The following is a 22,254-nucleotide window of genomic DNA, read 5'->3' on the forward strand; positions in this document are numbered from 1 at the left end:
AATTTTAAGGAATCCAGATAAGTTGAAACAACAAATATTGTGTAGGTGTACATGGTAAAAAAAATCTTTGCTGCCTTTATTTTTTTGTTTAATCAACCAATAATTTGTTACTTTTTTATCTTCTATAAATTATTAGTTGATATGACAAAAAAAATTTAGGCAGAAAAACTTTTTTTACAATGTTATTTGTTGTCATGCCACATAAGAAACCCAAAGGACCTTTTCAGTTAAAATATTTTTTATGTCATTTTTACAGTTTTATCATGGTTTTTAATTAAAACTATAACAAACAGAAAAGCCATTTTATTTTGGAAGTTTGCTAAATCTACACTAACATTCAAAATTTGCATATACAAACAAACACAAGTTTTATGTATTTGAAGAGTTTGGTTCCAAAACTCAATCTAAAAAAAAAAAGTCAAAACATGTTTATTATTTTATCATGTTTTATTGTGTTTTATTTTGCTACTTGGCTGTTTTATTTAATTATGAAGGCTTAAATAAAAAAAACAGCTGCAGTTTTATTAATTTGAATGCATGCACAATCAATAATTTCTCTCGTTTTGGAACCAACCTATTCTTTTTTTTACAGATGACCAAATATTTTCCAAAGGTGTACTTCTGTATATCATAATCATTAACAAAAAAATGTGGGATGTTGCATATTTAATCTTTTTTTTCCTGATATATATGAATAATAACATACTACTTAAATTTTTTATTAAATATTTTTCATAGTGCTGGGCATAGATTAATCTCATACAAAATAAAAGAATTTTTTTGCATAATATATGGGTTTGTGCTGTGTGTAAATACTATGTATATTTATACACATACACATACATATATATATATATATATATACATTTTAAAAATGTTTTATTTATAATTTTTTATTTATATAGAATATAGAATATATAAAAATATAAATAAATATATATACACATGTAAATGTTTCTTAAATACATACATGAATGTGTGTGTGTATTTATATATACATAATAATTACACACAGCACAAACTCATATATTATGCAAAAAAAATACTTTTATTTTGTATTAGATTAATCTAGATTAATCTATGCCCAGCACTAATTTTTCACAATTCTTCCCCATGAAATACAGTATATACTGTGCAGTATGCAGAACATAGCCACTGTCTTGTCCTAGTTTATAATGAATACATATGGCGACCATTGGGAGCGCTGCTAAAACCCGTTCTTATACCAGCAAGGATGCAACGAGTAAGAGACTTCCGGGAAGCACGTTTTATTTAAACGTCAATCTGAAAAGACAACCGTGCTCGGTTAAACCCCATTTGTCATTTTCTGTATGATTATCTTTTAAAGAAAGAGTCTTTAGTAGCCATTGTTAAAAAAATTATGTGTTTTCTGCTACATTAATTGTCAGTTTGGCTTGCCCGGAAACTAAATATGTGAGGAGCTCTCGGTTTGAATCCCTCCACCTGCACTCTTCATATATTTGCTTGCAAAAGCAAAGGTAATGCTTAGATTTACTTGTCAGGTTTGGTTATAGTAGTTTTGTTGTTCATATAAATATTTTTAAATTAATGTCATAAAGCAAGTTAAATTTAGATGTTGGGGATTGTTGTGTACATGTTGCATCTGAATGTATGTGTGTTGCTTCTAAGGTTTTTAAAAATATTTTATAATAAATACCTAATGTTATTCGAGCAAATAATGTAAAAAGATTTTCCGTTTTTACAGCTTTATTGCCAAAGTCAGAAATCAGACAAATACAGAGTTTTAAATCTTAAAGATAAAGGTTAAGTAAATGCTTACTCTTACTAAATTTACACTTGTGTATACTGGTTTTACTGAAGTTAACTAGTCCCTTCACCCGGCATACACGTACTTGAACATGAACCTGCCCGCGGCACCGCGCAGGCGTAGAGTGTGTCGCACGCATGCGCAAACCGAGCTGTAAACAATGCGACCCTTCCAGGTCGTCCGAACGAATCACTTTCATATAATTAACGTTTAATTAATCGCATTCAGGTCACACATGGCATCGCAGTTCAGCTGATAGATGGTAAGTGCCGCCAATGCGACGGATGACATTTTTATTACATTTGTTTTGGCCTTTGTCATTACCATTGATCACGATCATGTAATATAACGTTACAGACACAAAACTACAATGGATGGTATTTGGGCGTGACACTTCGGTTTCGGTGAACTTTTTAATGTCGCAGGGGATGATGTGGAGTAAATTTATTTGAGTTTGCTTTGAACGTGACTGGTACCATGAGCAGCTGTACTTTACGTATTTTGAACAATTCGTAACGTCAGTCAGACTGCTGCGGTGACGTCACATCGTATTTTATAAAGATGTAGGAAGTAAATAATTTCTTTGTCCTACATCGTTATGAGTCACTGAAGATCCTGATCACATTTCATTGCCTTCTCTCTGTTTTTATTGCATTTGTGCTTTAAAGGTCCCCATGAAATCAATATTGACGTGTTTTTTTCTTTCTTTATGTATTAATAATGTTAGCCTTTAACATATCTATAAACCAGTGTGCTTAAAAACACTAATAAAATCTGGTAAGATTATATGCATTGAGGTAAACTAAATGCTGTTGGCTATTTTAAAGAGGTAGGAGTCACACAAAGTGTCCCCCTCTAACTTCCTTACAGAACAAAGCTATGCATTTCAAAGGGTCTTCAGGTTTTAAAAATCCACTTTTTGTAACCCCAAGACTGATTTTGCACAAATATGTGTGTGTTGCATTAGGTAGCCGTTGCAGAAGCATGGATGCGGTCCTGAGCAGGTTGAAAGGTCTCAGTGCCGATGAGCTGCGGGAGGAGATCCTTAAAGCCAACCTGAAGTGTGGCCCCATCACTGCCACGACAAGAGCCATATTTGAGCGGAAGCTCGCCAGGGCTTTGGTGGAGAAAGCTGGAGTTACCGAACCTGACAGCAATGGTTCCTCCGCGGGAACGGGTGATTCTGGGAGCGTCACACCGACCAAACAGCCGACCGGTGCCACATTGACGGGCACAGATTCGGATGGGGATTTTGGGTACGGTATGGGTCTTAACCCACCAGAGGAGGAAGCTCTGATGGAGCGGAGTGGAATTGCGTGCTCCTCTAATGTGGAGAACTCGCAGTCTGAAGCACAGACTCCCTCAAAAACTGCACAGGTGTCACCTACCTCATTTTACGGGGTGTGTCCTTTATGGGAGGATGTCCTGGCGAGGAACGGTAAGGATTTTTGGTTATATTTATTCATTTTTGAAAGATGTTTTATTTTCAAAGGTTACAGTGCATTTGAGATACACAATGTGGGAATCTTTGGGAATCAAACCTATAAACTTGGCGTTGCATTGCTAGCGCAGTGTTCGACCAATTGGGAAACAAGAGCTTTTACATTTTATGGTTATGGAGTTGTTATGGAGCATTTCATGGGCAGGGATTTACAGTTTTCCTATGTGAAATGTTGCTAGTGCTTAACTTTTTCAAAAACTTACTGTGGTGGTATCATGGCACTGTAATGGTCAAATGGTAACTGAATGGTATTCATATACAATATTGATTTATTCTTTGTTAACTGATCTTAGATTTACAGTTTAATAGACTTTCATGTGTATATATGATTTTTAACCTATAACAGTGTTGTAATACAGTTGCTTTCTTTGCATCTGTAGAAAGAGCCCATGTGTATACAGATAAGAAAGAGGCTTTGCAGGCTGTTAAAATGATGAAGGGGGCCCGATTTAAAGCTTTCGCCAATCGTGAGGCTGCTGAAAAGTTTGCCAAAGGCATTTGTGACTACTACCCCTCACCAAGTAAAAGCACCCCATGTGTGTCTCCCATCAAACCCGGTCTGGTGTTTGGTAAAGGTGAGTCAGAGTCAGTTTCCGAAATAGCCCCTTTTACTAATATAGTCCATTTGAATAAAATTAAAACCAATAAGTGCATTTTGACGCTAAGCGTCAGAAGCGGTGTGGGTGCCATCTTGTGTCGAGACGCGGGAGTTCATTTGGCTAGCCTCATTATTGTGGTGCATTATGGGATTGGATAAGGGTATTTGATAATGTCTATAATTTCGCACATCACTACAAATGGCTGTCTCCTCAAATAGTGCACAATTTAAGGGTTTAGGGATCTTTTTTGGTCTTTATTATGTCAGACGCATGTTTGCTACTGTATGTTGTAGTGTAAATGATTTCAAATTTTAAACAAGTGTAGAAATATTATTTAATAGACAACTGGCCTATGGATCACCTTGAACTTTTCTTGAATACCCAAAAAAACAGACCACGCATCTTGCGCAGAGTCGGACACGATCAACAGGGAGAAAGCGAACAGTTTCAAGAGCCCTCGGACGCAAGATTTGACTGCCAAACTGAGGAAAGCTGTGGAGAAGGGAGACGAGATAACCTTTTCTGAGCTTGTCTGGAGCAACCCTCGGTACCTTATCGGGTCCGGAGACAACCCTACCGTAGTTCAGGTAAGAGCTGAACCTGCAGTTACTAATGTGCCTTACAGTTATATAGACTAAATGTGTGGGAAGACTTGATACTAATCAAATTGCATTCAGTTGAATTGCCTGGATATGCCGAGCTATTGGCTCCCTAGTGTAACATCTCTTAAATGTTTTCCAGATGATATCTAATATCTAAATACTTTAACCTTTAACCTACTTTATGATTTCAACATCCGTCACCATGGCATAAATCCAGTAACAGACTGTCAGGTCAATGACTTGTCATGTCATCCCACGCTTATAAATTTAGCTATAACTTTTTATCATGTACAAAATCTCTGATGTTTCTGGATGTTTGTCTGTCTGCAGGAGGGATGCAGGTATAATGTCATGCATGTGGCCGCTAAGGAGAACCAGCCGGGCATCGTCCAGCTCCTGCTGGACACCATGGAGAACCCAGATTTTATGCGGCTCATGTACCCGGACGATACGGACAGCATGCTGCAGAAACGCATCCGATACATTGTGGACCTGTATCTCAATACTCCAGACAAAGCGGTGAGTGCCTTTCGAAATTTTAATTGTAATGCGTGCATAGAAATTTTTTAAATGTTGCCACACAAGTGCTCCAAATGCATAAGAAATAGATAGGGCCTTGCGTTAGGGTTGTGCCGATAGACAACAGTAGCGTGTATCGACGATCTTCAGACATATCGCAGGGTTTCATGGCGGAAAAAGCATGCAATGTGCATGTTAATGTTAAACTATGATTATAATTATAATTATAACCATTAGTGTTGTGCCGATAGACGATAGTATCGTGTATCGACGATCGTCCGACATATCGCCAATGGCAGGCTTTCATGGCGATAGTCATGACGATAGTTGGCGAATGGTTGTTGTTATTATCATCATCATCATAGTTTTGCATGCTTTTCCTCGCATGAGGGTTTGTGCTTCACTTTACGCGGAGAGCTTGTAGAGAGAGAGTTCCTTCTTGCACGCAGATGCACTTAATGCGCGCGTCTCGGACTCGTTCTAGCACCTAAATCCAGCGCGTGGATGAGCAGCTACGCTTTCCTCTGTCTCACATGCACGCGCTCTCGCATCTGTCCGAAGTCTAAACATAAACTGAAGTAGTAATCCTTATGTATTTGTGCGGTTTAATGCGTTTCATGCGAGCTGAGGCAAACTATTCCTTTTGTTTAAAATATAACCCGCTGCATATTAGCGCCACTCTCGCGTACGTGCAGAGAGCTGCGCTCTGTCTGAACTTGAAGTCCGATAGTAATCCTGTTTATGATATGCTTTTCAAGGAGTTTTAGCAATACATCCCTCGTGTTTAAAATATGATTGTGTTCCGCTGGACCAGTGTGTTTAAAAACGCACCTCTGAGAGCACCACTGCTTGACACGTGTAACCTTCTGCAACAGCACTAAACAAATGCATTTAATTATTTTTATGTGCGCTGCGTGTGTCTGCGCAGGTGCATGTTTTTACAGTCATTAAGTAATCGTGTTAAAAATCAGGATTATGATTTTTCCCATAATTGAGCAGCCCTATCTCTGACATTTCCTTGCACTAGAGAGGTTGTTAGCGCGCAGAGGGTTAAAACCAGCGCGTGTCCTGTTCTCGCTCCCTGGCACGCAAAGAGCGTCTGGGCTTTAATGACGCACTCAGATTAATGGCATTAGTTTTAAGAAAGATGCATTCATGACGGTGTTGCTCTTGTTCTTTTTTCCACCAATCAAGTCTTGTCATAAATGAACAAATAAATAAATGAGTAAACTACTGCCCTGCCCCCCGATACTATCGTGTATCGCCGATCTCACAGGCTGACGATAGGACGATCTCAAAATGGGGCATATCGCCCAACACTAATAACCATACGCCAACTATAGTCATGACTATCGCCATGAAAGCCTGCCAATTGCGATATGTCTGAAGATCGTCGATACACGATACTATCGTCTATCGGCACAACACTAGTCGTAGACCCTACGACAGAAGCATGATGAGCCTTTAAGGTGTTTTGGTTGATATGATACTTTTATTTTGTTTATCAGTAATCGTACGATGCGCCGGTTGATTGGTGTGGTATTTCTTCGCACCTCATTTACTGTGATTGGACGGCTTAGTAAAAAGTGACATTGACAAGACAAGTGTCTTTTCCAAAGTTTACTTTTTTTTACTCTTTTCACAATTAAACTAAATTCACTGGAGTTGGGGGAACATGACCTAATGCTTACGTTTTAAATGTTCAGTTTTACACATTTTATAAAACTTATAAATTTATATTCTATTAAAGTACAAGTATTTTGTTGCCTTCAGTTTGTAACATCCGTTCTTTCATAAGCGTGGATGTGATGAATAAAATGAATAGGAAAACAGTGTGCTAGATTACAGGACAGCGCCATTATATTAAAATAAATTGAATTGTATTAAATAGTTTGCACTCTGTTCTGTATTTCAAAGGGGTTTGAGACGCCTCTCCACTTTGCGTGTAAGTTTGGCTGCCCAGATGTGGTGAATATACTCTGTTCTCATCCTGACATTGACAAACACTGCAGGAACAAATACGACCAGAAACCCTCTGAGGTATATTAGCCTTAATATATTTGCTTTTATCAAGATTTTATTGTTTATTAATGCGAAATTAGCACTTATCTGAAATTTTCTTTTAAATTAGGTTGTTTGTGAAAGAATGAAAGAAAAGGGTAAAAGTCAAGAGGTCAAGCAGAAGATAAATGAATATTTAGAAGGTAAGCGAACAGAAGTTCATAAAGTATTCTTGTATTAATTGAGTACAATTAAGCTGTATTACATTATTGTGATCGCTCACAGATCGGTTATACATACCGTTATTGAGAGCCACTGATAACTCCTCCCAACCTGTCATTGGTGCTCCTTGGTCCCCTGAGCCAATGGAAAACCTGTCACCACGGTTACCGAGAAGCCCAAAGGATCCAGTTATGGCAGTAAGGGCCTTTGCTGGGCCTTTAAGTCCATCTAAAGTGAGTTTTACGCAAAGCATACACTTCAGCAGACGTATTGCCTTTCATTAAAATCAAATGATTTACATTCTGTTGTCATAGGCTGATGAGTTCAGACGGGCGTGGAAGACACCTCCCAGAGAACGAGCGGATCATTTTCACAACATTTTAAAATCAGACCCAGACCGTGGTGCAGAAAGAGTTGGCCGGTAAGTTTTAAGCAATAACTATAGAAGCTGGAAATTATTTACATTATCCAACACATATTTCATGTTATAAGTTTGTGATCATATAAATGATTATGTGCAGAGATCTGGCCCATGAGCTCGGTCACTCCTGGGCAGAATACTGGGATTTCCTGGATAGTTTTGTGGACTTGTCATCTGCTGACGGCCTGAAAATGCTTGAGGAGTACCTCAGTAAAAAGGACTTCAGGGAGCGCAATTACCAGGAAGCGGGAGAGAACGAAACTAGCAACAGGTTTAAAACCCCATCTCCAGGTTAGTCCTTTGAGCCTTAAAGGGACACTCCACTTTTTTGAAAATATACTAATTTTCCAGCCCCCCTAGAGTTGACTTTTACCATTTTGGAATCCATTTAGCCGATCTATATAAATATATATAGAAATCATGGAGGGGTCTGAAGTTGTCATCGTAGGTGCGTGTTCACTGTGAGAGACATAATAAAAAAAATCCAAAAATCACAATATATGATTTTTTTAAACTACACTAGTCAACATTTGAAGTGGATCAAAACCTTTCCTTAAAGTTGTCTTAAAACCAATACCCAGTACCCGTTCTTGTCTTAGGACAACTTTGATGAATGTTTTTGATCCACTTCAAATGTTGACTACTATATTTGTATGATACAGCTGCAAATAAGTATTTGAACACCGGTCTATCAGCTAGAATTCTGACCCTGGAAGACCTGTTAGTCTGCCTTTAAAATATCCACCTCCACTCCATTTATTATCCTAAATTAGATGCACCTGTTTGATGTCGTTAGCTGCATAAAGACACCTGTCCACCCCATATAATCAGTAGGTATCCATCTACTAACATGGCCAAGACCAAAGAGCTGTCCAAAGACACTAGAGATAAAATTGTACACCTCCACAAGGCTGGAAAGGGCTACGGGGAAATTACCAAGCAGCTTGGTGAAAAAAGGTCCACTGTTGGAGCAATCATTAGAAAATGGAAGAAGCTAAACATGACTGTCAATCTCTTTCGGACTGGGGCTCCATGCAAAATCTCACCTCGTGGGGTCTCAATGATCCTAAGAAAGGTGACAAATAAGCCCAGAACTACACGGGGGAGGAGCTGAAAAGAGCCGGTACCACCGTTTCCATGGTTACTGTTGGCAATACACTAAGACGTCATGGTTTGAAATCATGCATGGCACAGAAGGTTCCCCTGCTTAAACCAGCACATGTCCAGACCCGTCTTAAGTTTGCCAGTGACCATTTGGATGATCCAGAGGAGTCATGGGAGAAAGTCATGTGGTCAAATGAGACCAAAATATAACTTTTTGGTCATAATTCCACTAAACGTGTTTGGATAAAGAAAAATGATGAGTACCATCCCAAGAACACCATCCCTAGAACACCATCCCTACTGTGAAGCATGGGGGTGGTAGCATCATGCTTTGGGGGTGTTTTTCTGCACATGGGACAGGGCGACTGCACTGTATTAAGTAGAGGATGACCAGGGCCATGTATTGCGAGATTTTGGGGAACAACCTCCTTCCCTCAGTTAGAGCATTGAAGATGGGTCGAGGCTGGGTCTTCCAACATGACAATGACCCGAAGCACACAGCCAGGATAACAAAGGAGTGGCTCTGTAAGAAGCATATCAAGGTTCTGGCGTGGCCTAGTCTCCAGACCTAAACCCAATAGAGAATCTTTGGAGGGAGCTCAAACTCCATGTTTCTCAGCGACAGGCCAGAAACCTGACTGATCTAGAGAAGATCTGTGTGGAGTAGTGGGCCAAAATCCCTCTTTCAGTGTGTGCAAACCTGGTGAAAAACTACAGGAAACGTTTGACCTCTGTTATTGCAAACAAAGGCTACTGTACCAAATATTAACATTGATTTTCTCAGGTGTTCAAATACTTCTTTGCAGCTGTATCCTACAAATAAATAGTAAAAAAAATCATACATTGTGATTTCTATAGCGTTGCATTTACTCATACAATTTTCCGCTTGTGACGGTAAAAACTAAATTGAACCAAGTTGATATTTAACAACTCGGGTTGTAATATTAGATGTAACGGCAGATGTCATTGTAAAGAATCAAATATGGGTATTCGGCACAGAAATTTTGTATCGTTGTTGTATCCCTAGCATTATTAATATGCTATGGGCATGACCTGCTGTGTTTGACTGGTAAGGAAGCATTGCATTGTGAGCTTTGTGTAAGACATCATATCCTCTCCTTAATTCTAGGCAAACTGAAGAAGTTCTGTAACTCCATATCCGTGGGTGCGTTTCTAGACGAGGGTGATGACATCAGTCTGGAAGAGATCAAAAACAGACAGAATGCTGCTCTCACCAGCATCTCTTCAGTCTGCTCCAAAGATGGCCTGCAGGGGGCGGTAGGAGGAATAGAGTTTCACATCCTACCCGTATCGCACAGCGCCGATCTCATAGAGGCTGCGGCGGAGCAGGATCTGCTGCTCTCTGATAAAACTTTAATCTCCAGCAGTAAAAATGGCATGTGTGAGCACGGCCCCGGAGACAGGACTCCGAACGGGGACAAAATGTCCCCTCGTATCTGCAGTGGCTCCAATTCCTGTATGCTGTCACCCATCTCAAACCTAATGGCGGAGTTTGAGAGGATGTCCCTCCACGATGATCTAGACAGGACCAACCGGGAAAGGAGGAGGAGCGGGGGCAAACGCAACCGGGACGCACAACCCACAGAACTCACTTCCGGGTTGGTCCGCCTCTCGTTGACGTCCGATGATGACTCTGTGTTTGATAAAAACAGGACGTCCCTCGTGGAGAACGATGGAGTGGAGACGAGAAATGAAGAAGAGGGGAGGTCCAGTGCGAGTTCAGATGAATACTATCTAGCTAACGAAAGGCTCGAACTTCTGAACCAACGGATTGCAGAGGCATCGGGGGGAGAGCGCACTTTCTGTGCCAGATCGAAGTCATGGGATCATGGGGGGGGAGACCTCAGCTCCTCGGGGTCCTCCAGTTCTTATAGATCTTTAGATGGCTCTCAGGATTTCATACTGAGGACTCCTCCCAGAGTGACAAATAAACTTTTCATAGAAGGGTGAGTGATGCTTATTTTAATTTTTGTGATACATACACACACACACAGACAAGAAGTGCCTAATCATATGCATATTCCACATTTTATCATAAGTGTTTTAATGCAGTGACTTGCACTGGTCTTGGTCTTGACTTTGTCTCGGCCTGTCTTTGTCTTGGTCTCGGTTTAGGTGGTCTTGACTACAACACTAGGCGGGAGATTAAAAAATATTATGACTCGTAATTGTGGTTCAGGGAGTCGACTCCCTACTTCAAAAGCCAATAACTATATTTTTCGTGAAGTTTTCTTTTTCCTTCCTTTTTCAGAGATTCACCCACTAAGCTGGACAGGGAGGTTTTGTTGGCATTAGGATCCACAGATGTTGAATCTCTGAAGTATCCCAGCATTCACAAATGGAAGAGCACAGTTCAGACATACACTCAGTCAGAAATGCAAAGGTATGTATATCTGTGAAACATGCATATTTATTTGTATTAAACCGTACGTGGTAACCCCTTTACAATAAAGATCTTTGCACACTGATCTGAATATTTCGTATGTTTTTTCGTATTCGTCATCCTAAAAACAGAAAATTTGCGCACAGTCTATTGCGTATAAATTAACCATACAATTAGTCTTTATATTCCATCTCTCTGTATTCCACACTTTGTCTGTCTTACAGTGTTTGTGCTGCAAGATAAAGTAGATCAACTTATCAGACACTATTTTGGCGTTCAATTGTACGGTGGCTCTGATTTGACACCTTTCAAAATGCTTGCTACAGGTGCGAAAAACGCTGAATTGAACTTGATCAGAATTTTTCTATGATTGATGAGGCAGTGTGCAAATGTGATCGAAAACAATGTGCACAAATATCAGACGAGAATTTTGGGCTCTGTGATTAAAGATATTAAGGTTGTTTTTGTTAACATGGACTAACAATGGACAACATTTATTCATCTTTGTTAAGGGAGCTGTAAGTTTTTGACTTATATATTAGTTTTTTTATTTAGTACAAAGTAACAATAACAATATTGTCAAAATAACAATAGTTAATGCCAATACAGTTCGTTAATGCTATGCTGCGTTTACACCAACCGCGTTTGAGGCGTCAAAATCGCGTGTACCGTACCTAGTTTGCTAGTTCCCTTGAACAGTTTGAATGCATTCGCGCGTTTTTGTAAAGTGCCTTTTTGTAAAGTGCTACCCATTATGTTACTGCAGGCTTCTGGCACCAAAAATAATCTTATTTTTTTACCTGACCACTTTTAAACATGTCTCTGAGTTTTAGTATAATGGACTATTTGTGGTGCTATACCTTTAAGATGTTTATATGTAAAATGATTTTAGTGATTTGGAGCTGCTTTGTACATTAGCATACTTTAAATGGCATTACAGAGCATGAAAAATCCTGTGATCCAAAACAGTTTTGTCTCTCACATGATCCCAGCAAGCAATTTTGCGTTTAAAAGACGTCTAATAGACGTCCATTCCAAACACATCCCAGACGTCTGGGCTAAAACAAAGCAAAATTTGGACGACTAACCGTAGCCCGAAAATAAATAAATAAATAAATGACACTGCTTACATGGTGGAGTATCATACATTTTGCAAGTAATTTTGTCAAAAACGACATGTAACCAAATTCAAGTTTATTTGGCTAGAAGTGGGTTACTATATATTAACTATTAATCTAGTCTGTTAAATGATTGCTCTTGCTTGTTGAGATGTTATAATTGGTCTCTATGATGTTTTAAAGATCTTTGTTTGTGGTACATTTACAGCTGGCAAACTCCTTCTCTGCACAAGACTCATTTCAGGGCTCCGCCCATAACCCCTGGCTCACCAGTGAGCAGTTTGAGGTCCCCTGCAAGCCGGTTCAGCCCGGCCCGTCACGTGGGCTCACCAGACATCTGCAGCCCTGGACGCTACAGCCCGGCACACTCCAACTACAGCCCCGCCCATTCAAACTATAGCCCTGTCAGCTACATCCAACGCATCCGCCTTAAACATTTCGGTGACGCCCCTATTTAATAAACACTCTCCGTTCTGGCAAGTCACACCCTGAATTTCTACCAGTCAATAACTGCCTGAAATAACAAATTTTAAGTCCAGCACGGGCCGTTTCAAAGGATGCAATGCCTCGGATGTCATTACGGACGTTGAAGAGAGATTTGTATCTGCTCGGGCTGGACCGCTAGTGCCGTTCAAACCTCTAGTAGGATCTCACAACAGGCTAGACTCCAGTTTGTATAGTCAAAGATTATCTGAGTTGTGTTCAGCACTAGAACATGCACATCATCTCCCAGGGGTTCCCGAATCACTTTCGGTACTGATGGTCATATAGACCTTTTATAATATTTTGTGTTTTCTATTTTCTTTCTTATCTGTGTGTGTGTATGTATGCTTGGGAAATTTACAAAGCCGTGTTATTAATAAGAGTAACTTAAATCGGGCACACAGTAACCCAGAGCTCAATGAATAATTTGATAGTAAATTAATGAATTATTTTTTGTTGTTAATTGTCAGTAGCACAAAATATACTCAATTTTAATGGGTATTTGTTTTTAAGAAAGTCAATCGACTGCCAGATGTTTTTATTCTTTAATGGGGGACTGCCTTAAATTTCTCAAAAGAAAAGACCAAGTGAAGTTTCACAACATTCATGATTTGTTAATAGCAGCCTTAGGTGTAAAAAAAGAGAGGTCTATAACGGAAGGAATGTGAAATATTCCCCTTTTATTTGTTAAATTCAATAAATGTGATAATAATTTCTAAGTACATTTTTGTTTTGCACTTTTTATTTTTTTATGGTTTGGTATAAAGACAACTTGAGCTGTACTACATCTAAACACTAAGGGGTGGTTTTCCAGACAGGGCTAAAGTCTTGTCCAAGACTAAAATGCTTGTTTGAGTCCTCTTAACTGAAAACATCTTATATTATATATCTTAACATATATCAGTGCCATTGGTTTGTCTTAAGATGCACACCAGTATTGTTTTTGTAAGGTATGTTTGTAAAATCGACTTAAATGTTCTAGTATAACTAAGGCCTAGTCCTGGATTAATCTAAACCCCATCTGGGAAACCGCTCCAAAAGAACTGATAAGTATGGTATGATAAGTACAAACTTGTTATATTAATGTCACAATAGCTGTAAGACCTACATGAATGTGGATTTTAAGTGTTGTAAATGCACCGTACATCGTCTCTCATTTCATAAATAATAGCTGAAACCTTAACAGATAAATCATGTCATTCTCTTATTGCTTTTAAAAATCGATTTATATACAAAGTGTGAAACAAAGGACCCCAATTGTGACATTAGGAGCATCTAAGTCAATAATTTCGTGCACAGTCAATATTAAAGAAATCAAGGTTATATATTTCACCTTCATTAAGGATTTTATGTAATCACAATGACCTTGTCGGTTTTGACGTGCAGGGTCACAAATGAAACCATTGCACAGATGTATGGTGATGGATCGTGGTACTTGCACATAAAATTTGTTTATTGGTGTAGTGCTGGCCTGTCGATCTTTGCTTTGTAAAGCTTTAGTGCCTTTTATTGTATTCTGGTTGGAAGGGCCCGTGGCGCCCCGGTGTGTTAAACAGACAATGGCCGCACATACAAGCTAAGTAAACCTTTCTGTTTTCTTGTATAAAATACAGTACAGTAGCATTGGCATATGCAGTGAATACCTCTTAAATAAGATTGTAAGAGAAGAAAAACGGTTAGTGTTGTATCAATGCCAGCCTTACTTTTTGTTAAATAATGCTTTGTAGTGCCAATAGTGTGTATTAAAAATGATTTGCTGTGAGTTCCTTTGGTTTTCCTGGCTTACATGTTGCATGCATTTCTAGTCCGATTTTATTACAGTATACGTCAAAGGAAAGTATTTGATGTTCTATTGACGAATAAATAAAGTGCACAGTCTTGTAACTGTACTGACTTTCTCTTGTTGTAAAAGATAACCAAAGCTTTTTCACTTAAAAGAGCACATATCCGATTCACAAGTTTTGATTTCCTATGGTGTGCAAGTGTACGAAGGCGTTTTAGTGCCACCTAGAAAAAAAATTAATTGTAATAATTTTCGACAATAAATTCAAGTCATAATTATGAGAATAACTCTGAGCAATCCTTTATATTACGAGTTTGATCTTGAAATGTTTTGCCGCTTTTTGTCCTCGGTACGTTTTTGCGCTTTTTATCTCTGTACCTTTTGGCTTTTTTGTTATCTGTACCCTTTGGCTTTTTTTGAGGTTCTCTGTACATTTTGGCTTTTTTGAGGTTCTCTGTACCTTTTGGCTTTTTTGGTTCTCTGTACCTGTTAGCTTTTTTTTTGGTTCTCTGTACCTTTTGGCTTTTGGGGGGTTCTCGGTACCTTTCGGCTATTGGGGGGTTCTCGGTACCTTTCGGCTATTTGGGGGTTTTCGGTACCTTTCGGCTTTTTGGGGGTTCTCGGTACCTTTTGGCTTTTTGGGGGTTCTCGGTACCTTTTGGCTTTTTGGGGGTTCTCGGTACCTTTTGGCTTTTTGGGGGTTCTCGGTACTTTTTGGCTTTTTGGGGGTTCTCGGTACCTTTTGGCTTTTTTTTGGTTCTTAAAACTGTATTTTATTTTTTGCTAGGTGGCACCAAAGTGGCGTCGTAGTAAGTGAGTGTTAGTACATGTTAACGATATGCAAGTTACAAACCCCAAAGTATACAATGAAGCTAGTTAACTCTCTCTAAGGCCAGTGACACACTGGATGCGTGGCGTATCTGTTGCGTGTCAGTTGCGTGGCGGCTGCGTCGCGTTTTCTGTGTCTGTACATACCAGAAGCATGCCTGACTCGGCGCTGACGCGCTGCTGTTGCTATAGGTGACATATATTTTGGCTGGAAACACTTCCAAGACGCTTGCGTGTGGCGTGAAAAATAGGCGTCGGTTCTATTTCTAGCAAGCATGCGTTTTCCGCGCGGCTCGAGCCGCACCTGAGATGCGCGTCTCATGCAGGCAGTCTGCAAGCTCTAACCTGTTAACATGGAAGCCGAATTAAAAACGGACACGCCACACAGCTGAGACGCTTACGCCACGCATCCAGTGTTACCGGCCTAAAGGTAATCTACCTTTTGGCTTTTTTGGGGCTTCTCTGTACCTTTTTGGCTTTTTTGGGGCTTTTTTGTATTCTGTACCTTTTGGCTTTTTTTGGTTCTCTGTACCTTTTGGCCTTTCCTTGGTTCAGTTCAGTTTATTTATTTGTCATTGTTACAAAAACAACGAAATATCGATGGAGCAAAAACAGACAGACACATGCTTCAAGTTGTTCACCCATTCACCCCATCACATCCCCCCCTTTAAAAACCTAAACATGCAACTTTATCTACACGTTCCCTAAGTACCCCTAGAAAAACCCCTTAAAGTGCTATGTCCAATAAAGTGCTTGGTGCAATAATTAATAAATCTTATAAGTAAATCTAATGCAGAGTCCAGATCATGGGTATTTAGACATAATCACAAAGGGGTGCCGATAGGTGGAGGGGGGATAGACTGTCCATTGAGCAGCCTGACTGCATGGGGGTAAAGACTTTTGGCCAGCCTACTGGTTTTGGCCCTGATGGATCTGTATCTTCTCCCGGAAGGTTCTCGGCCCCTTTTGGCTTTTTTTTGGTTCTCGGTACATTGCTTTTTTTGTTCTCAAAACTGTATTTTATTTTTTGCTAGGTGGCACCAAAACGGCTTCGTAGTAAGTGAGTGTTAGTACATATTAACGATATGCAAGTTACAAAGCGATATTAAAGATTTGTCAGTTCTACAATCACAAATGCAGGTATGTGGAATATATATATTTTTTTAACCATAAACCACGCGAACACCCTGCATTCCACCAAATACATAAAATAACGTTCTTTTAGCAATGCACTAGGGGCTTTTTAACTAATGCAAAAACAGTTTGTTTATTAGACTTGTTTTCTTTATGTAAATAATCAGGCAACAAACTTGAAATGAAAAGTACAGAAACAACTTACAAATGTTTACAGTCATTTTACACCTTCCCAAATTCACACTTTTAAAACTTTTGGATAATTCCAAGTAAACACTCCGTGAGACATCAACTGCAACAGATACAAACAGCAAGGCTTTCAGAAATCTGCATAAATCTCCTCAGAAAAGTTATAACAAAAGTACACTTGCTGGATAGTTCAGTCTTCCCATCACGGTTACACTGGTGAAACCTCACGGCATATGGGGTGTTTGTGTCAAAATATCAATTATTTAAAAAATACACTCAAGACAATTATGGACAACTGATCTTCATACCGGACAAATGCAAAGGACTGACATTTTCACAGTAATGTTCTCTTAAATTGCAGGGATATATGATGATTTACAAACCTGCAACAATTTGATGATCAACTCAACTTGTGAATCTTAAAACCATATGAATAAATCAATACATTTTGAAATAATCCAAACACTTTGCAAATCTGTTCACTGTAAGGAGGCCACGTGCGTCTACGTTGAGAAGGTCACCGGGTGAGTTTATCTGGAGGCATGAAGCCAGAGTCTCCCAGGGCTCTGAGACCCACGCGACCACTGGGACGAATCGTGAGCCAGGTGATGCTGCCATTGTTCAGACCCATCCTCAGCCAGCCCTCAGGAGGAAACTGCAAAGCCCTGAAAAAAACAAAAACATATTTGGGTTACGTTCATAGTACTTGGCTGATGCTTCCTAGGCTTGTTAGAAAGCGTGAATATTGTATAATGTGCACAAAACGCATCACATGTAAAATGTTTGCACATCACTTATCACAAATAACTTCATTAAAACACAGAAGTTGTCAATTCGAGGCATTACTTATAGCACAAACAGTGGTTTCGACAACAAGGTTATGGGTTTGATTCCTAAGGAATGCATGTAATATACATAAAAATGGTTTTGAATGCATTGTTTGGACCTAAGCCAAAATGCATGAATACATTACAAGTGTAGCAGTTTGCTACAATAATAGTGTTGTTTACCTTTGCACCAGCAATTGCATACAAATTTGCATATTAATGAAATGTCTGTAACTTTTGTTACCACGCAAAAGTCTAAACCACATGCTTCACCAAAAATACAGAAATAAACATCTAAATTAGTGAAGCAATTAATGACTTCCGCATAGTACTGTACATACAAATGAACAAAAGCATACTTTCGATTACAATGTTTTTGAATTGACTGTAGCCAAACAAGACAAAAAAAACCCCACAAACCTGCACACAAAGTAGCGGATGACATTAGCATGACAGACGATAATCTCGTAGCTGTCCGCCTTCTGCTTGGCATCAGCTCGATGGATGTACCGACGGAAGGCCGCCTCGATCCGTGCCCCATCCTCGTGATACTGCTGAAACCGACACAGGAGTTTCACAACCATTCACGTGAGGCAAAGCAAGACTCCACAATAAACCTCACTCAAAAATGTCAGTGTTCTTCACGCGACATCAAACGGTTCAGTATTTACAACTGGATTTTTTTTTTAAAAAAACTTTCATTTAATCCAACTCATCATTTAATGTTTGCTGAAGAATCTTGGGCTGATTTTGCACACAAGCAGAATCACAGTAACCTGGATATAAATATATACAGTCACCTAAAGGATTATTAGGAACACCATACTAATACTGTGTTTGATCTCTTTTTGCCTTCAGAACTGCCTTAATTCTACATGGTATTGATTCAATAAGGTGCTGAAAGCATTCTTTAGAAATGTTGGCCCATTTTGATAGGATAGCATCTTGCAGTTGATGGAGATTTGTGGGATGCACATTCAGGGCACGAAGCTCCCGTTCCACCACATCTCAAAGATGCTCTATTGGGTTGAGATCTGGTGACTGTGGGGGCCAATTTAATACAGTGAAATTATTGTCATGTTCAAGAAACCAATTTGAAATTATTCTAACTTTGTGACATGGCGCATTATCCTGCTGAAAGTAGCCATCAGAGGATGGGTACATGGTGGTCATAAAGGGATGGAGATGGTCAGAAACAATGTTCAAGTATGCCGTGGCTTTTAAAAGATGCCAAATCGGCACTTAGGGTTACCACCTGCAGAGTGGTAACAAAGCATGATGGATCCATGTTCTCATTTTGTTTATGCCAAATTCTGAATCTACCATCTAAATATCTCAACAGAAATTGAGACTCATCAGACCAGTCTTCAACTGTACAATTTTGGTGAGCTTGTGCAAATTGTAGCCTCTTTTTCCTATTTGTAATGGAGATGAGTGGTACCCGGTGGAGTCTTCTGCTGTTGTAGCCCATCCGCCTCAAGGTTGTGCGTGTTGTGGCTTCACAAATGCTTTGCTGCATACCTCGGTTGTAACGAGTGGTTATTTCAGTCAAAGTTGCTCTTGTATCAGCTTGAATCAGTCGACCCATTCTCCTCTGACCTCTAGCATCAACAAGGCATTTTCACCCACAGGACTGACGCATACTGGATGTTTTTCCCTTTTCACACCATTCTTTGTAAACCCTAGAAATGGTTATGCGTGAAAATTCCAGTAACTAAGCAGATTGTGAAATACTCAGACCGGCCCGTCTGACACCAACAACCATGCCATTCTCAAAATTGCTTTAATCACCTTTCTTTCCCATTCTGACCTTCAGTTTGGAGTTCAGAAGATTGTCTTCTACAGGACCACACCCCTAAATGCATTGAAGCAACTGCCATGTGATTGGTTGATTAGATAATTGCATTAATGAGAAATTGAACCGTGTCCCTAATAATCCTTTAGGTGAGTTTGTGTATATATATATGTATTGCATTGTGTTTGTACTGACCACTGCCTCTGGTTTCCAGTGAGCGACAGGTGGCACTGGTTCAATAGGCGCACCCTCTCGCAGTAAGTCACAGCTTACAAGCTCCACATCTAAAAAACACACACAGATAAAAATAAACTTATTGTAATTATGCTTTACATTTACTCTGTGCATTTACCAAGCGGCAACAGTTTTTTGCTTCAGTTTTTTGTTAATTGGGTAAGATTTATTATTATTTCCTCTATTATCTAGTGGATAATAGAGGAATTACAGATTACTTTGAAAACGCATCATGAAAGCGTCCTTGGCAGGGAAACAATTCTCTTATTTGACGAGATAACTCGTCAATGGCGGGGAAAGCGTTAATAAAACTCTACTGCAGGTAATTAATGCGATCGTGTCAGAAAAATATAAAGTTTGAAATATGGATACGCTGTAATAAGCTTCCAGGAATGGCGCCATCTTGGACTCATGCGATTCAAAACAGTTTTAACATAGTGAGTGATGGTTGCCATAGGTACGTTGCACAGTGACTTTAATGACTCCAAGATGGCATCATTACCGGATGCGGGTTATTATTATAGTTTATAAAGTTTGGATAAATGAATATTTTTCTTTCAATATCGCATTTATTAATCCCTTGGAGCCATGTGAATTACTTCTGGGAAGGATGGATTCACTTTTTGGGCTTCAAAGTCAGAAGTTGTTTCCTGATCCAGTTTTTCTCTCATTATAAGCTTGGAAAAACAAGGAAATTTACTTTAAACAACTTTAACAAATGTGTTCGTCAGAAAGATGATGGACATATGTATCTCAGATTGCATAATTAAGGGCATGGCCACTTGAGTGACAGGTGGATTTTTACTGCTGTCTTTACTGTCCAGCTAAGCGGATGTGGTTTCAGCAACTAGGCACCTTAGCTTCACCCACGTTATCCAGGAGTGACACGCGGTAATGCACTACAAAAATGACAACGGCCGGCTCCACCCACTTGGGCTTCAAAAATGCTCTTTAGACACCTATGGTCACTACCAACATTTATACAGTTTTATACAGTCTATGGCATTTACCAAAGTGTCATATTTCAAGTTTTATCCATTGGCTAAAGGGTTCTCCATGCATTTTAGTTAGGAGATACAAAAAGCAGTAAAAAAATATAGACAAAGCAATGGCTCGTAATAAGCTAATGATTTTAATATGTCACAAAGTTATGTATAGTCAAAAGTTTTAGGTTGATGCAGATAGTACAGACTGGCGAGACAGTGAGTCCAAGAAAGAAAATGAAACATGTAAGTTGGTTATGCATGTCATTTTTGGGTTTGGCATAAATGTTTCTGCTTGTTAGCTGGTTAACTTTCAGTATAAATAATAATACAACTCTATCTCATTATTAAATTTTAATCAAATAACCATAATCCCGGGTGTAAACTAGCACTGGTTTTATAGGTTCATGTTAGTTCAACTCCTCTGAATGAGACCAGACCATACCTGGTAAGTATTTGCTGATGATGTTGGCCGTCTCTATAGCTCTGGTCATGGAGGAATGAACCATCACATCATATTTCAGTCCCAGCGCTGCTAATCTCTGTCCTGTCAGTTCAGCCTGTTCACGACCTATAGCAATAACACAAACCGCATTGTTAAAAAGAATAATCTGCAGTGAAGTAGTTTTACTATTTTAACTTTAGATAATAAATTAACGTAGTACCTAAAGGAGTGAGGAACCTTTCTTTGTCTCCATTTCCATTGAGGTTGTATTGAGAGTGTCGGATAAGGAAGATGTGGCGAGTGGCTTTGGGTTTGTTGTTCTCTACGTCTGGACTTCCATTGTCACCAACGCTTTCTTTTCTTCTCCCATTTACCATGGAAGAGGGATCACGTCTGTAAAAAAAAAAAAACTGTAACCAGCCTCCATTCACATATAGATATATATTGGTGGATTTAATGGTAATTGAAATTGTATTAATTTTGATGGAAACTATAATGGTCTCTTTGGGTCTCTACCAGTAACTTGTTGGTTTGAATGGGAACCAGTAGATCACCATAAAATCCTACTGGAATAAGACCCAAAACACACTATATTGGAATTTTGTAATGGTAAACTGATGGTTCATAATGGTATCTGCAATGAAAACCGTTAACATTGTATTGCTTTAAGCAGGGACGTCAATGTGAATGAACTACTTAAACAATAAATTATAAAAAGCCCTCAAATTACTTACTTGTCCCAGTTATTATCCCAACCGTTTACACTGGGCCATGACGGAGGTTGTGCTGCATGCACGGCACCGGGGGTCTGTCTGAACCGGTAGGGCTCCCCGAAAAACCCGCGCGTGTCCGCCGCGACCGCCGCACACACAAGCACCGCAGATCCGCCCGCGAACCCGCACGCCATCCGGAGCGCCTTTCGAAACGACATGATTTAAAATGAAAAGAAACTAAACTCAGGCAAGCGGCTTTGACGCACAATGACTCTCTGTGCTGCGGAAGTTAAACTATTTCTTTCTTTCAAACAACATACAGCTAAATAATAACGCGTCTTTGACCTATAGTCATGACAAATATGTGATGTTTCCAGACCCTGTTTGCGAGCTTAAACGGTTTCACTATTAAATAAACTTCCAGCTGCAGAGTCACGACTACAATAATGAAGTACAAAACAACAAGCCGTGCAATAAATGCCTTTCAAAATAAAAGTCTTTAAACTTTCAAATTATATCGCGTCTTCTGGACAACGGATATACTTTAAGTGGCGTGTCAA

At 39.4% G+C, this 22,254-nt stretch overlaps 2 protein-coding genes across 5 annotated transcripts; one reads left to right on the top strand and one right to left on the bottom strand.

The window, feature by feature from the left end:
* The first annotated feature begins 1,290 nt into the window (after positions 1-1,290).
* On the top strand, positions 1,291-14,226 carry ankle2 (ankyrin repeat and LEM domain containing 2). Of its 3 annotated transcripts, XR_010526780.1 has the most exons (14): positions 1,918-2,051; positions 2,757-3,227; positions 3,671-3,865; positions 4,283-4,476; positions 4,822-5,010; positions 6,928-7,050; positions 7,142-7,214; positions 7,297-7,466; positions 7,548-7,654; positions 7,755-7,945; positions 9,888-10,725; positions 11,031-11,162; positions 12,489-12,950; positions 12,993-14,226. XR_010526780.1 is itself a non-coding variant. In XM_065250800.2 (13 exons), exons 2-13 carry the CDS (start codon positions 2,774-2,776, stop codon positions 12,736-12,738), a joined length of 2,916 nt encoding a protein of 971 aa, XP_065106872.1. In that variant the 5' UTR covers positions 1,291-1,499; positions 2,757-2,773; the 3' UTR covers positions 12,739-14,226. The 3 variants fall into 3 exon arrangements, 2 of the variants coding, with proteins under 2 accessions (XP_065106872.1, XP_065106871.1); XM_065250800.2 differs by lacking the exon at positions 1,918-2,051 and adding an exon at positions 1,291-1,499 and having other exon boundaries at positions 12,489-14,226; XM_065250799.1 differs by having other exon boundaries at positions 12,489-14,226.
* Positions 14,227-16,685: 2,459 nt separating this feature from the next.
* On the bottom strand, positions 16,686-22,159 carry pgam5 (PGAM family member 5, serine/threonine protein phosphatase, mitochondrial). Of its 2 annotated transcripts, none has more exons than XM_065250803.2 (6): positions 21,716-22,159; positions 21,202-21,374; positions 20,982-21,107; positions 19,515-19,603; positions 17,945-18,078; positions 16,686-17,362 (listed from the first exon to the last, which is right to left on the bottom strand). In XM_065250803.2, the coding sequence occupies exons 1-6, from the start codon at positions 21,910-21,912 to the stop codon at positions 17,215-17,217; spliced, it is 867 nt and encodes a 288-aa protein (XP_065106875.1). In that variant the 5' UTR covers positions 21,913-22,159; the 3' UTR covers positions 16,686-17,214. The 2 variants fall into 2 exon arrangements, with proteins under 2 accessions (XP_065106875.1, XP_065106876.1); XM_065250804.2 differs by having other exon boundaries at positions 16,688-17,362; positions 17,945-18,075.
* Between the last annotated feature and the right edge of the window lie 95 nt (positions 22,160-22,254).

The sequence above is a fragment of the Paramisgurnus dabryanus genome, chromosome 5 (genome assembly GCF_030506205.2).
Source record: "Paramisgurnus dabryanus chromosome 5, PD_genome_1.1, whole genome shotgun sequence".
Classification (NCBI taxonomy): Eukaryota; Metazoa; Chordata; class Actinopteri; order Cypriniformes; family Cobitidae; genus Paramisgurnus; species Paramisgurnus dabryanus.